This window comes from Solanum tuberosum, unplaced genomic scaffold (genome assembly GCF_000226075.1).
Source record: "Solanum tuberosum cultivar DM 1-3 516 R44 unplaced genomic scaffold, SolTub_3.0 scf00164, whole genome shotgun sequence".
Classification (NCBI taxonomy): domain Eukaryota; kingdom Viridiplantae; phylum Streptophyta; class Magnoliopsida; order Solanales; family Solanaceae; genus Solanum; species Solanum tuberosum.
This window is the reverse complement of record NW_006239092.1, coordinates 559,435-576,326: the sequence shown is the minus strand read 5'-3', so window position 1 is coordinate 576,326 and position 16,892 is coordinate 559,435. Positions and strand designations below refer to the sequence as shown.

General features: G+C 31.6%; 1 protein-coding gene across 1 annotated transcript; it reads right to left on the bottom strand.

Moving 5' to 3' along the window:
* Nucleotides 1–2,893: 2,893 nt before the first annotated feature.
* LOC102599079 (probable cellulose synthase A catalytic subunit 3 [UDP-forming]) lies at nucleotides 2,894–7,581 on the bottom strand. Its single transcript, XM_015311591.1, has 14 exons — nucleotides 7,501–7,581; nucleotides 7,222–7,417; nucleotides 6,945–7,144; nucleotides 6,767–6,872; nucleotides 6,519–6,675; nucleotides 5,942–6,241; nucleotides 5,511–5,856; nucleotides 5,271–5,408; nucleotides 5,059–5,184; nucleotides 4,766–4,978; nucleotides 4,406–4,673; nucleotides 4,116–4,303; nucleotides 3,673–4,023; nucleotides 2,894–3,590 (listed from the first exon to the last, which is right to left on the bottom strand). The coding sequence occupies exons 1-14, from the start codon at nucleotides 7,579–7,581 to the stop codon at nucleotides 3,006–3,008; spliced, it is 3,255 nt and encodes a 1,084-aa protein (XP_015167077.1). The 3' UTR covers nucleotides 2,894–3,005.
* Nucleotides 7,582–16,892: the final 9,311 nt, after the last annotated feature.

The following is a 16,892-nucleotide window of genomic DNA, read 5'->3' as shown; positions in this document are numbered from 1 at the left end:
TAGGCAATTTCCTTAGTAGAAATCATATCACTCATAGTACATATATATATATATATATATATATATATATAAGCCCTGCATATATCTCTATCGTTACAAAATGAGCTCACATATACCCTTCATTTAACGGGAGTGAAAATATTAGTTTTAAATTTATATATTTAACTTTTAATTTTTTTAAAATCATTTAGGGGTATATATGATCCTTCTAGCAAAGTTCAAGGTGTATTTTAATCTTCTTCACACATAAATTATTTTTTGACTTCTTAGATTATCATATTTGAGTTTCTTATTCTTATTTTATTTTTTTCTTTCATTCCTTAATATAAAAAAAACTTAAAACTATTTTTTTGTGGCTATATTATAATTTAAAACTATTTTTTCGGCTATATTGTATTTTAAGTTTTGTATTTGAAAAAAAAAATTGGGTCATCTATAATAAATTTACAAGAATTTTAGTGAAACATAAATAAATTTGACCATCAAAATAATAAATCTATATTAGTCATTGAAACAAAAAGAAGTCAAAAAAATATATGTTTGAGGATGATTAAGTATACCCATATGGGATTATATTTTTAAAAAATAATAATTAAAAAATTAAATTAAAATTAATTTTTTTCACTTCCGTTAGAGGAAAAGGGTATATGTGAGCCATTTGTATAATAGTAGAGGTATATATGAGTCACTTTCATAACGAGGGGTATATCATCTCTAAATGACAAAGTTGAGGGGGTATATCAAACCCTTTTCCCTTGATTTATTGTTATTGGGTTATTAGTTAACGGATTTTTAATGGTTTTATAAAAATAAAAAAATATTGGATTATCGGTTTGGTTTTGATTTTTTAATATTGGGTTATGGGTAAATAGATAACCCATTAAGACGGTAGTAATTTACTTTTTTACCCCTACATGTATTAAATATCAATATCAGTACCTTATTGGTTACTATCTTTACTTTTTAGTTTTCAATTCATCTTAAATCTTTAATTTGTATTGCACTTGTATAATTTTTTTTCATGTTAGTTATTATTGTTGCTATTTTATGAGCATTACGTAAGGTACATTATTGTTCTGTCCTGCCAAATTGTTGGAGAAGTCATATATTTGTTTTATGAACATTTTCTTATTAGTTAACCCGAAATTGAACCATTAAGGATTAAGAGTCGATAAATCAAAAATCAATAAGAAAAAATCTTATTGATTTGATTATTAGTTTGACTTATTTAAAATTTGAAAACCAAATCAATAGTACATAAAATCGAATCGAACCAACCTATGCACATCCTTATTTGACGGAGACTAATAATATTAATTTTTGATGAACTCATGGGTCCAAAACAATTTAGTGCATATTTAAGAGATTATTTTGAATCTACTTCCAAACATATAGAAAGGGCCATATTTTTCATTTTCTCTTTATTTATTTTTTACTTCTTTGATCACTGCAAAGTGACTTTAATTATATACATTCCAATGAGCAGTAAAAGGAGATTATATAATTTAATGGATCGTTTATGCTCATTTTTAAGAGCATCATATATAACTAATGATGAATATAAATTAATAAATTAAATGTTGCAATTGCCAATTGAAATTGATGGTGGTTGATAGTGATCATATATATGTTTGCCACTAACATGGGATAGGAATTAATTGGCAAAGTAATTATGCCTTCAAAAAGGCTAATCTATACTATATACCTTGGAATCCAATTTGGTCAGTTATTAAAGTTACACTTGTCTGATAATAAATACAGTTTAATTAGTGATCAACATGAAAAAAAAAAACAACTAATGGAAGCACTGCTCCACGTATAGTAAATTAGCAATTAAGGGCTTAATTCGTTGTCTTGGTATGTGACAACAACAAATCTTATCTTTGGAATATGTTAATCTCAATTATTGATTAGAACTTGACACTTCCATAGTTATATATTGGAACTTGTCTGTTCAGTAATTATGTAAAGACTTATTTGCTTTTATTAAAATTAAAATATTTGAATATTAAAATATGCATTAAGATTTAAATGTTTGAATTTGAATATACTAAATAATTATGTTATTTGTTTTTCAACATTTGTAACTTGTAAGTATAGTTTTTTTTGTTGTCTTTATTTAAAAATTAATAAATATAAAGTTTAATAAAATTCTAGATTAATCTAATTATATCAACAACATATTTTTTAAAAATTATGTGGTGGTTGGTGATGTTGATAGCTAGTCACGGTGGTTGTTGCGTAGCCCATGATTTGAAGACTTCGAGTGCACCAATATTTGATTTCTAAGTAAAACATAAAATAAAAATAATAAAATAGCGCTCTAGCTAGATTCGAACCCTGGTCTCACAAGCAGTTCCTTTGCCTTGTACCAACGGCACAAGAACACTCATATGTTCCTCATGGGAATACAATTAATTATATCCTAGTTTCTGTCAGATTCTCAAAATAGATATACATATATACACATGATTTTTTCCTAAGTTTACGGGTGTTGTAGGTAATAGCTAGTGATATTAATATGGTCGCTGACGGTAGTGATCGATGGTTCTGAAGTTTGATACTTGTGGTGGGTAATATGAATAACTAATGGTGTAGTAAATGATAATGGTGTTTGGCAATATATAGTGAAGACTATGATAATGATCATCGATAGTGATTGATAGTTATTGTGTTAATGGTGGTGATAATTGTAATGGTGACCAGTGGTGGTGACGGTTTATTGTAGTAATGGCATCATGGTGGTTGTGACTAAGGATGGTGGTGTTGCATCGGGTGATAGCTGATAATGGTAGGCGATCACGATGATAGTGGTTGATAATAGTGAGCGATGATAGACCATGTAGTAGTGCCTTCATTATGTGTTGTGCAAAAAAAGATCATTTGCTGGAGTTCTATTGACATACATATAGCTCAATGGATTGTACAAAAGTTTAATGAAACAGAATCCCAAAGAAAAACCAAATAGCCAAAGCAACAAGAAGTGGATCTACTATACTCACAAACTAGTTACAATCCAATCCACACTCTTCAAGAAGTGGACCGTCTGTTTTCGCCAAAAATGGATCAATCCTAATCCACAAGAGTGAAAATATGGAAGCAAGTAAGATTGACCAGACAATGATGATTGTTGGAGTTCTATTGTTTCTACCAACAAGTCCTTTCAAGAATGGATAGAGATGAAGAATCACCCAGATTGCAAAAAACAGCTTCCCAAACAACGGTCCCCATGACTCGTACCCGTTGTTTATAGCATTGGAGATACCAGCAACAACTCCTATAATGTTTATGACTAACAATGTGGTTGGTGGAATGAGTAGAGTTGTCCATTTGAATGCATAAAGCTCTGCATATTCTTCATCGTCTCCGGATTTTGATGTTACTGTGAAGTTTGTTTCCACACCAGCTAACACTTTTAGTAAACCTTGGAACACAGCAAATAGATGTGCTGAAACACCTCCGATCACCCAAAATTGTTCGTTCCTCCACCATTCATCTATCGCTACTCCACTCCATCTCATTTCAAGAATGCTTGTTGCAAAAATACTAATGAAAAGTAACAAAAACCATAGGCTAGCAATATTGTCAAGCTGCAACATTTAACAGAATGAATTATCTTTCTTGATGAGTTCAATATAACTTGATCAATGGATGGAAAAATAAGGATTTTACCTTAGGTGCAATGAAATTTCCTGTGAGCAAGCATACAGCAGGTAGAGTGCAATAAGCGACAAGGGGAATAGACGTGAATGGATAAATGGTGGCGTTTATGTATGAGAAACGTTCGAGCCAATTGAGACCACGACCATATCCATACCAGAGAGGACAATGCCTGCTAAAAAAGATTTCAATAGAACCAAGTGCCCATCGAAGGACCTGGTGAAGACGGTCTGATAGATTGATAGGTGCTGATCCTTTAAATGCGGGCCTTTTAGGCATACAATATATGGATCTCCAGCCATGACAGTGCATTTTGAAGCCTGTTAATATGTCCTCAGTGACTGAACCATATATCCAGCCAATCTGCATTTTCAAAGTAGTTAGATTGAATAATCAGTACATTTTGAACACGATTAGAAAGCGAGGAATTTTAAGAGATGGATCAGAATTAGTACCTCTTTTCCCCATTCTGTTTCATCTTCATAGCAACAGCTTATTACATAAATGGACTCTTTTAGTAGAGAAGCTGTACTAGCACTTTTAAGAGTCCCACCATTTTCTAGTAGTGTTGATACAATAAAAACAGGAGATTGCCCGAATTTAGTTTCTAACTTGTGGTCAGAAATAAGAGCTCGATTTTCACCTGCTCAAGCCACATTGACATAAAACAGTTGAACTGGCTAGTGAGGAATTTCAATTAAATGGTACTAGCATAGTATGCAGAAGGATGTCTGAATCAGTTTACCTTGTGTGACCTCTTGAGAGACCGTTAATGCCAGGGAGTCTTCGTCATTTAAAAGAGGCTTGACCTCAGATTTAGGCTTCTTATTTTTCTTTTTCTTTCCGGAGCAACAACTTTGACAGCAGCACCACTTTAACCAGCAACTGCATATCCTAGATGGAGCATTCTTCTTCTTGGGTGCATCGAGTCCATACAGTGCCTGGCGTCTGAACACACATCCAGTTCCAACGTATATAGGTCCTTGAATACCATCCAATCCTTTCATATTGATCTGATTCATGTAAAAGCAATTATAATCTTCACTCAAGTACAAAGAAATGTTAAGCAGATATGTAGTCATTGATTGTACAAGTATGCACTTACATCAAAGAACACCGTATTCCTATTAGCATACCGATCATTCCTATCAATGCCATCAAATCTCTGAGGGAACTGAACATAACAAACTGTCTTCCCAAGCGTTGGATCCATCATGAAACACATAGCTTCCCTAATGGCTTTGCTGTTGTTAATGTAGTGATCACAGTCCAAATTTAATAAATAAGGAGCATTAGTGAGCACAGCAGACACCCTGACCTGTCAAATAGATTTTAAGCTCATAAGCAGAAATATCGCGTATCTATAGAGCAAAAGTAAAAACTTTATGCATTACAAACCAGAGCATTCATTGCACCAGCCTTCTTGTGATGGTTGAATCCAGGTCTTTTTTCTCTAGCTACGTATACTAGTCGAGGTAACTCATTACCATCAGTATCTCGCCCCCCATTCTGGCCTAGGAAGACCTGGAAATGATAACCATAAGAAGAAATTACTACAGCTAGAATGAACAAAATAGCCAATATTAATAATGACATCCAAATTTCAGCACCTGAATCATGCCAGGATGATCTCTAATATTATTCCCAGGCCAAGGAGTCCCATCCTGCATCGTCCAACCTCCCTCGGGAACCTTTTGCACCTTAGCAACCAGAGCATTTATGCGTACTTTAAATTCCTCATAATCTCTCTGCAATATCAGGTAAACTCTATTCAAAAGAAACTAAAAGACAGTATTTTTTTACTTAAGGTCCTGGAAATATTTGGGGAGTCATGACTCATGATAGCTTACCTTCATTGCTCGTCGCTCTTTTATAAATGAAGTTAAAACCTTGCCTTGGAGATAGTCCATATTCTGAGAAAAGTAGGACTCAGGAGCCCGAGGCTCAATATTATATTTCTTGCAGAAAGGAATCCATTTCTTGGCAAACTCAGTTGTTTCTGATAATGCTTCAAAGGTCAACATAGCAGCCCCATCATCTGATACATAGCATGCCACCTTATCGACAGGGTAGTCCACCGCTAGAATGGACAAAACCGTGTTTGCAGTCACCAGAGGAGGTTCTTTAAGTGGATCTACTGTACTCACAAATATATCCACTGCAGAAAGTTGACAAGGCTGACCTTCTTTTTCATATCTAAAAGACATAAATTACTCTTGAGTCTTGATTAACAAAGAGAATGTGAACATGATAGAGGAGTAAAATTGACTAAGCACAGTACCTGAGGGACAATCGATCGAGGTAAGTTTCCCTGTCAATGGGAAGCCACTTAGGGAATTGATCAAGAATCCATGAGACAGCAAACCAAATTTCACATATTACAGAGACTAGCCACAATCCATACGCATCCTTAACAGGATGAGTGACTCTATAATGAAAGAAAAAACCAAGAACAACAAGCCGAATCATGATGATGATTCTATACGGATTGATTTGGCTAGATGGAATTGGCAATCTCCTTGATAATGGTTGTCTTGCTTCATTTAACCTGATTTCACAAAAAGTAATACAAAAATCAGCACTATGACAATTCCATAAATGTTTGGATCTCTATCTGTCACATCAAATACATAGAAGATGCAGCAACATTTTCACTAACACATTAAATAGTACTAGCTGCTAACTGCTTCCATATTAATCAAAATCTGGTAATGACTTGGGAGTTGGGAGTTGCATAAAAAAATTAACTGGAAGGTTGACTTTATCTATTCATGTTATAAATATTATATTATGGAAACTAAAATGCACATAATACAATTTTCAACAAGTTAAGAGATGTTGGCTTCTGCAAAACTTACACTGATAAATCAAATTCATCTTCGCCATCCTCTCCGTCTTTCTTCATCTGCTGCTTCTCTTGCTTTTTCTTCCAACTTTCCATCCTCTCCTTCCAAGCTATACTTCCATAGCCATAAACAGCTAAGTCCTTTGAAGGATCCAGAGACCTTGGTGGCACTGCAGAAACAAAAATTCAAGAATTCATCAATATCCCTGCAGATAGTATATATTCCGAGTTTGCATTCAATGTCTTATTATAGTGTATTACCTCTGGTGTTGTAGTGGTAGGGAAGGGCAAGTACCCCTTTGCCACCGTACCCTGCTGAACCAATCGGTACTAATGCATGTTTATCTGGATCGATATCAGTATCTACCTGCAAACCAATGTATATATGTTATCTTAGTCTTGTTCATCAATACATTATCATAGCTAAAAGAACCATTACATGATAATGCATATGCATAACACTGGGCAGAGGAACTTGTGGAAGTTGATGTCTCGAGTCACGAGAAGGCATGTGTTGCTCAAAGTAATCAAAACCATAACACTGGAAATCATGTTTTACGCGATCATTTTCAAAATTGAACTCATTTTCAACATCATCAATGTTATCTTCTTCCTCATCACCATGTACTCTAGGACAACCTATAAAAATGTTCCAAGAATTAGAAATATATACCCAAATAACATTTCACAGGAAGAAACTTAAAATGACACATTACCTTTTAGGCGTTTGAAACGAGTTTTGCACTGAGGACAAAGTTGGCTACCTTCTCGACGTTCATAATCATAACAAGTTCTACAAACTGGAAAAGCACATTCATTGCAAGCTATAAATGGCTCTCCATCTATTGTGAACCCCACTTCATCTCCACAAATTTTGCAAATATGACCACTCTGCTGCTGCATAGAGTTTGCCTGATGACCATAAATCAACACTATTAATTAACCATAATCATATTCATAACACTACAACAAGAGCTACACAAATGATTACTTACAGTGAATTCACCATCACGGCGAATAACAACTATTTCATCCCGGTTGTGACTGCCTGCAACTAGTCCAGCATTGACCTCCATGGAACTAGTCTTGGCCTCAAATGATAATTCAAGATTTGACTCAAAATTCAATCTTTAAACAAATTTTAGCTCTGATGGTTATATATATATCTATATGAATATTTATTACATAAACCAAATTGAACAGAAAACAGTTTCTAGCTAGATGATCCCACCTTTCCTTTTACTTCTTTTGTTTTCTACTGCTTCTGCTCTCTGTATGAAATGAAAATTATCCAAAAATTCATTCTGGTACATTTTTTTAGGAATGTGCTTAAAACATTGACAAAGTCCATATAAGCAGACCAATCGTCCATTCCCAAGTCACGTGGGATTCTAATCTACTCTACCAATCCCCTTCACACTCAAGTCCAATTGGAGCATGAATGAACTTGACTCTGATATCACGGTAATTGTCCAAGTACATATAAGCATACGATGGTAAAGTTATGTCGTTATTTCCAACTGTTTTGTGCCGCTCTTTCACGTCTCTGTCACAAACTTATGGATTCTTTTATATATGTTTGTCCTTGACCCACCCTTGTTATCATCATCAACATTGATCATGTGTTATATTTTTGGCATATTATTAAGGTATATAGTTGTCATAGGGCACAAGGGACACTTAACAATTTTCCATCATTTTCTGTCGATCGGTCAATGTTGTCACCAATTTTGGTTCCATTGCACCGCATACCATAATTTGTAAGTGTTTCTCCTCTTCTATAAACATACGTTATATCTCTCTTAGTTGGCACAATGAGTTGGGCAAAGGGGTGGACGTTCGGGGTTTCGTTTGGAATTTTCAAATTTTGAGTTCAGTAATTGATAGTTAAAAGTAGATATCAAATTTTTAAATTTCAGTTCGGTAATTAGTATAAATCAAACTTCCGTTTGATATGATATTCAGTAATATCATATTAAAGTTGTAGCTGATTATATTACAAAGTTAATACTATCGCTTCAATTATTTTTATTTTTCTATGTGGAGGCGCGATATAATAAAAGATCAACAAGTAAGAAGACATCAATAAAAACAACTTGACACAATTAAACGACATGCATTTTGGTTGTTTATGTTTAATTTTAACTTTCTAATTGTAATTGTACTAATGAATAATAGACATGTTGATATATGACTTTCATTGACTAAATAATTTGGTATTCGAAAAATATCGAATACCAAATTCAAATCTGAATATCGTAATTCTAAAATTTTACTCGTATACGAACCGAATAACAAATTACCAATTTTTTTTATTTCATTCAATATTTTATGCCCAGCCCTAGTTGTGCACATTGGACAGAATTTGGGTGGTTCAAAATGGGAGAAGTTATTTGAGTCGAAATGAGTTAAAATGCAAGTTTTTGCACACTGTCCGTATTTCGTGTGGACTTTAATTTTTGTGCTTATTTAATGAAAATTCGGCCCAACTAACTTTGCAAGCAAAACTTTTTAGATGCCTTCACGCATAATTTCTAATTTACCGGACAAGACTTATAGAGAACTTTTATTTACAGAAGTTAAGCTGCCCTGTACTTAATTTATTTTGCCTTCAGGTATAATTTGTGTCACTGCACTTATTCTCTAGGACATAACTTGTGTCATGGCTTAGTTTCTTTTGCCTTGAGGCATAACTTAAGCCTAGGACATAACTTATTTATGCCTTACAAATTTTCTCTTACCTTGGCGACTAGTTTGAATGGTTGTTACGTATTGTTTTATAATATATCGTATTGTATTATATTTATGCATGGATTCATTCTTGTTGTCACAGTACTTGCAACAGGTACATTATGTTGATTTGAGGAAATTGGGTTGTTGAGAAAAGAGCACCAACTCAAATAGTATGAATTGACTTATAATCAGAAACAAATGGTCATTTTCTCTTTCTAGTACTGAAAAAAACTATGCTTCTGTAATGCTCGAGGCAGAATTACAATATGATGAAAACTTTCTCATAGCCTCAGGGATCGTTTGCCCATGAATTTTTTTTCATTTTCTTCGAAGGCAACTCCCAATTTTTAAGTAGTATTTTTCACTTTGAGAAAAAAAGAAATCTTTTTATTTTTACAATGATATATAGTCAAATGCCTACTTAAATTGAGCCTATATTTTAACTTCATTGTTAGATTGACTCAATTTACATATAAATTTCATGATTAGCCACTTTCCCCTTCAAATCTATCTTCTATCTATATATAATAGGAGAGGAAAAAGTGTCACATGTCAGCACCACAAAAACACATTTTTTAATTAATTAAAATTAATTAAATGGAAATAATTTTAAAATAATTTTAAAAATTATGGTGATGTAACTGTAATTTTTTTTTTTAATTAATACACATAATTTTATAATATTAAAAATAGATTGGTAAGAAAATTAATTAAAAACAGTTGATCTTCATAGGGAAAAAGAGATAGTTTTGTTCCTTTTTTAATATTTAAAATTTCATCTCGATCACATGCCTTATTAAATAATATATAAAAAAAGCTTCCAGTCATAAAAATTAAAAAAAAAAAAAAGAAGATGCAGAACCACGTTCTTTATAGATAAAAAGAAAGCTCTAGCCATCACAAAATACTAAATAATTAATTTAAAATTTAAACTTTAAATAATAATTAACCTTATCCCTAAAAAACAATTAACCTTCATAAGCCAAATCTGTGAAAAAATATTACTCTTAACTACATTATCATCCACATCTTCTTAAACCAACTCTTCAAAATATAAATTCAAAAAATGTGTAACAAAAATCACATTCAAAAAAGAAAATTGAGTGGAAATATAGTAGTGTATTGTATGTATGTATGTCTTCTTTCTTAATTGCATGCCCTCTTTCTTAATTATTTTATGTTAAATTATTTGATTATGGTTGAAGGCGAAGGACCACCATTCTCTCCGGTGCAACGAGGAAAAAGAAGAAACTAATGATAAAGAAATAGAGGAATTCTGAAGAATTTTATGGTAGTGGACCATGTACGCCACCTTTTAATATTGTTGGTACATGAATTATTGATATGATAATTGTTTCGTCGATTTAATACTTTGCATGACATTTAATATTTCTTTTTTTTCATAATTTAGCCTTTTTTCTGTTCATTTTTATGCTAAATTAAAATGGTCTCTTTTTAAGTGATTTATTAGATTATTAGATGAATATACATACTAAACTCAATTACCATTTAAATTTGGTTGGCGTTCCTTATTTATGTTGTTTTCATATTCTTTTAACGATTCAATAGGTGTTTCATTTTGAAAGAATAAAATCAATATGAATATTGCTGGAGAAGATGAAAGACTTGAGATGATTCAGAAATGAAGATGTCGTCATACCTTAGGTAATTATTGATATAAATTTTTACTTTTTTATTTTTATTTTATTTTTTAAAAAAAATGCACTTTCCTCATTCTCCATCCTTCGTTGATATAAAAGTTATGCTAAAAAGTTATTAAATATTAATTATAAAAGCTAATATGCTACATGCACTCTCTAATTTGGATGAGATTATATTTCATATAGTAATTGATTACATTTGTTAAATTTAAATAATGAAAGAATTTTGATTAATAAAATAAAAGTATAATAAGAATTTCGTATAAGTTTGAAAGTAAGAAGTTATATATTTATCTACATAATATTAGAAGATGAGTAATAGAGAAGGACAATGATTTATTTTTTTTTAAAATGAACACATGACAAATGGTTAGCACAATAACAATAGATATGAACAAGAAAATAAAAAAAAACATATAAATACATAACTTCAATGTTAAAGTATAAACATTTAAATTTGAGATGAGAAAGTATTTTAAAATGTCAAAAAAATCATACTATATGAATAACCTCATGTAATCGAAATCGTACAATATAACAACAAAAATAAAAATGTTTAATCAATAAAAAAACTCTCGAAAAACATATTTGAAATAAAAATAAAATTCAAAATTATCACGTTGATATTTCAATTTTCAAGGTAAAACTCAATTTTTTATAGGTAAGAGAATTATTTCATATATAATCACAGTTTAATAATGACATTATTTGAACTATAAATGAAATAAAAAATAAAAAATAAAAAAGTTAGTAAAAATATCATTGAAGAAAAATATTTTTTTTTAAAAAAGAAGAATTATAATGTATAAAGAAATCATGCAATACATAATATCATGTAACTTAATTCTTAATAGATAAAGTTAGGAAAAAACAAAATTATATAATGAAAGAATTTCTAGCAACACAATAAAATACAAAAAAAATTAACTAAATTTTCATATAGGAATAAAATTATTTTGAATATAATCTCAAATTCTATATTGAAAATAAAAGTGAAAATGAAATTTTAGCATCTTATCACATATTATATAAAAAACACTTCGGTAGATTTTTAATAAGCAAAATATTAAAAAAAGAATATCTCTTTTTATATTTTGGATTCAAATTAATATAACCTTATTTCTATTACATGTAAAATTCTATACGAGGAAAACTAATTAAACCATAGAACAAACAATATTTACAAAAAGAATATTAGGGATAATATGAAAATTGTACAATGAATTCGCTTAAAACTAAAGTAACATAATGATTTAATACAAAAAATTGTTATTAATAATTTTTACAATAAAGATTGTAGAACATAAATATTGTTTGTACTAAAAGCACTTCGCATAAATCATATTAATTTTTTGTCGTTATTTTCTTTAAATGTGTAATTTTTTTGATAATTTAATATTTAAGTAAAATAATCGCGCATCACACGGTCACGTATACTAGTTTGGCATAAAAATAAGGGGGAAGAATCTAGAGTTATGGAGAAGTTAGTAAAAGTATTTAGAATTTCCTAGATCTTTTCTTAGAAGACTCTAAAATGCATTAGATAATATTTTAGAAAGCTTTAGAATTCTTTAGACTAACAGAGATCTTTTCTTAGAAGACTCTAGAATGTCTTAGAGAATATTTTAGAAAGCTTTAGAATACTCTAGACTAATAGAGAATTCTAGAAGAGGGACTAGATTGTAAATAAATAAGGACTTGTGTAGTAATTTTTATTTATATTTTAGCCCCCTAAAAGTAGTATAAATAGAGGGACTCTTATTTTGCAAAGACAACCTAACAAGTTGTAAGTAATCTTCCCGGCAATATAGAAAACCTTCTTAAAAGCTCTCTTAACTTGACTCTAAGTCTGTGACACTGAGCTAAAGAAGTAAAATGAAATTGGAAGTCATGTGTCAAGAGCTAAGGTAATTAACTTGAATGAAAATTACAATTAGATTAAAGCTAAGCAAAATTAAACTAAAGTAGAAGAGAAGAGAAAGAGGAGGATGGTTGAAGATCCTAGAACAACAAGAATGATAGGTACAAAAAAATCGGTAATTTCTAAATGTTTTGTGACTTGTTTTGGGGAAAGTTAAATCCATTTTAAAATTCCCTCCTAAAAATTGGTAATTTCTAAACGTTTATTTCATATCAATACATGTGTATAATAAATAACATCAAATCTAAATTTACAATCATTAGATATCTTTGAGCATGTAAAGTTGAAGAACTATATTTTAATTAAGCACAATGTGTAACAAGATTACAATTACTTTCTGATAGATGATGTTCTTAATGTATGTTTCACTTCATTATGATATTTAATTTAGTTGTTCTATCATGATCAAGATCGTGTAATTTCAAATTCACAATATGTAAGTGCATTGCACATATTATCTTGTGTGAATTGTTTAAATGTTTATGTATGCCAAGACAACAACATAATAATAGCATAAAATAAAATTCAAATTATATTTCTTGAGAAATACAAAATTTTCACATTAAAATATGTTTTCTAAAGGATCAAAATCAATATTTAGACAGTAACTTATTTGTACCAATTAGAGGTGTATGCAACTTCATCAATGACATTACAAAATATAATTATTGAGAGAACAAAAAAAATACAGTGCTTCAAAGTGGAAAGTAAATTAACACTTAAAGATAGAAAGTTTCAGTTTCTTGAATCTTGCAACCTCTTTTTTTCAACTAAAACGACAAGATAATTTTAGGCCATGTTAAGGACATTATTCTTTCAATTTCTTTTTGTTTGAAGTCCTATGGACACATATCATAATGTTACTGCGATAAATAAGTCGGGCGATTAAGGAGAATTTTTTTTTGTTTAATATGACCCATAGGGCCAGTTTTATTAATTATGCATAATTAAAAAAAAACATTTCAACATTATTTGGCTGTCCCAATAGTGGCCAGCACACAAAAATCTAAGAAATAACATTATAATTCAAAATTGAAAAAGTCCAAAAATATCTCTAATCTTCTAGACTTAGGAAATTGGATCTCTCCAACCCAAATGAAGTAAGATTATGCAATTAAAACAACTTCCTCCTCTTCTTCAAATCAGAAATATACACCATCTTAATAATAATCAAACCTAAATAACTAAATGCAAAATTAAAAGATAAAACAAAATAAAGGTAGAGTTAGCAGCCTAAATGTTGAACAGAGATGTCCATGATTTGATATACATATATATTTTTCATTTGTTCATGCCAGTAGCACTGTTAACTGCATTTGCTGCCTTTTGTGTCGTGACATATTATTAGCAACCCAAGAATAATTCATAATTAAGCATAATAATAAGTTAATAGATGGTTAAGAGAGCCGGCATATGAGAAATATCAATGGAACCCTTAATAGACACATTGAAGATGAATTCAAAAAAAGAAGAGGAGGAGAACATCAATGGATCTAATCTAGCATGATTCACTGATTTGGCTATTTATAAAATTTTGAAAGCTTACCGTAAGAAGTTGAAAAGAACTTTAAAACATTGAATTGGTATGGGAAAATGATAAGTCATTCTAGAGTATTGAAATAAGTGGCAGTAGCAAGGAAATTAATCCATCCGTTTGTATACTCAAGTACATATTAATTATATTATTGTAAAACTTAATATGATATTCTTAATTAATGATAGAAGATTTAATAAATTAGATATTTTATAATAATTTAATTTAATATAGGGTAAAACAATGTAACGACCTGATTTCGTCGTTAGGGAAAAGCCAATGGAGAAAGAATTGGGGTCAGAAATTTTTTGGTAGTAACTTGGAATTCCCTAACCTAGTTCAGATTTGGACGAAATCTGAGTCAGTGAGGTCTAGGAAAATCTAGTAATGAATAAGAGATCTAATTATGAATTTGATTACATGAGTGGATAGCTAAGACGATAAGGAACCCGTACGACTTTGTGAAATTGAATTTGGGTGAGTAGAACTCACGAAAATGATCTTTAGCGTGAACGGGTAACATTTTATCTCCATGCAGGCCGCCAGAGTGGGATTAGGGCCGCCAGAGCGGGATGGGGTCCGCCGTAGCGGGACAGACGCGACTTAAAGTCTTAAATAAACCCCTAAACGGCCTTATTTGGCAATTTTTTACTTTTAGAGCTAAGGAACGAACCCCAGGTGATTCCTACTCGTTTTTCACCATTCTTGAGGCCAAAGGTAAGCTTTTCACTCCCCAAATCCATGTTTCGATCCGTAGAATGTAAATTCATGAGTAATTATCGATGGGGGAGGGTTTTGATATGGAATCTATGGTGGAAAAATCCCTAAATTGGGTATTAGGATCTTGGGTTGGTCTAGGGTTATTCAGTTTGTTTATAATTCCGGATAATTAGACCTTTGATTGTTGATTCTTGCGTGTATTAAATTGTTTGTAGACCTAGAACAAGCGGAAAGAATCCGGAAAGGGAAGATTCAAGTGCCTTAGGGGATTCAAGCTTGGATTTGAGGTAGGTGATGGTTGTGATTCTATGATTATGTGATGTATGTTTGTTCTTGCTTCATTTTGATACATGTATGTATGTGAATGTTGCATTATTGAACACACTTGTTGTAAATGAGATAGATGAAATATCATTGCCATGAAATCATGACTTAAATGTATGATCTTGATGATGTACTTGTGATTGTGGTGTGTGAATGAGATCGGATTGCCACGTTTCGGCATAATTAAGTTGGATCGGATTGCCACGTTCCGACATAATTAACTTGGATCGAATTGCCACGTTTTGGCATAAATATGGGATCGATTGCCACGTTCTGGTATAAATATAGGATCGAATTGCCATGTTCTGGCATGCTAACTGTTTGGGTTTGGGTTCCATGAGAGGACCATTGAATTGGGTTTCGTGAGAGGACCATTGAATTGTGTTGTGTATCTACTTGTGATGAGTTCGTTCATATCTAATGGTGATTGATATTGGAAGACGATATGTTGCTCTAAATTGATATAACTGGTGATATGTGAGAATCGTGAAGTTGTTCATTGTTCGTATATGTTGATGATATTGTATATGTTCGATATGTGTATGTGATTATATTGTTGTATTGACTAATGTATGTTACACTTAGTGGGATAGCCGCGTGATCCTACCAGTACAATGTGGTTGTGCACTGATACTACACTTGCTCTTTCTTTGTGAGTACAAGACATCTTCAGGTGGCTATTGATAGACTTCAGCTAGGTGACTAATGGGCGTGACTGGATTCAAGGGTGAGCCAGTTCTTTCGGGCTGCCATGGATCTCTCTTGTTTAAGTCCACTCTTTTTGGACTCAGACTATTTGTTAAGGTGTTGTTTAGTTTTGGGGTTATACCCCTTGTTCTTAGACTTGTCGTTAGTACAGTTTTGGTACAATGACTTTCAAGTTCTAGGCAAAATGGTATTTCAACTTTCAATTTTTTTTGTTCCCATTTTTAGTAATATATGATATATGATGATGATATGATAATATATGATGATATTTTGTTGGTTTCTGCTATTCAGAATGCTTATGTAAAGTAACAACCCCTTGTCACGCCATAAGATTGAAAAGCGGACATGAGAATTAACCTATAGGCAGAGTTTTGCAGGCATCAATCAAGGTTAATAAAGTAGGCATGACTTGTGCTATAATGTATAAAAGCCCTCTACCTCCACCAAAAAAGTAAAGAACTCGTGGTGCCTACACAATCGCGATTACTAATACAACTACCCATCTTCTCCCATTCTCCGTCCCCCTATAGTCTATAGATGATGTATATGTCTATTTCTTGATAGTCCAAACTTTATTAGGGCATTTGAGTGTGTCATGCTATCTGTTGGGATTTATGCATTTTTGATGATTGACAAAAAAAGATGAAACACGTCAGTCAATATGGTCCAAAGGTACACAGTCACGAGTAGTTTAATTCGGAAAAGTTTTTAAGATGAATAAAGACAAGAGTGAGAAATAAAGGAATGGATAATGTTAATTTCGTGAGAAAGCCCAACGAAGTAAAC

Bases quoted from the DNA above. Each gene is read 5' to 3' on its own strand.
- LOC102599079 (XM_015311591.1), bottom strand. From the start codon at position 7,581: ATGGAGGTCAATGCTGGACTAGTTGCAGGCAGTCACAACCGGGATGAA. The intron at 7,418-7,500 runs GTAAGTAATCAT...TATGGTCATCAG, and splicing joins GCCGTGATGGTGAATTCACT to GCAAACTCTATGCAGCAGCA. The intron at 4,024-4,115 runs GTACTAATTCTG...TTGAAAATGCAG, and splicing joins AAACAGAATGGGGAAAAGAG to ATTGGCTGGATATATGGTTC.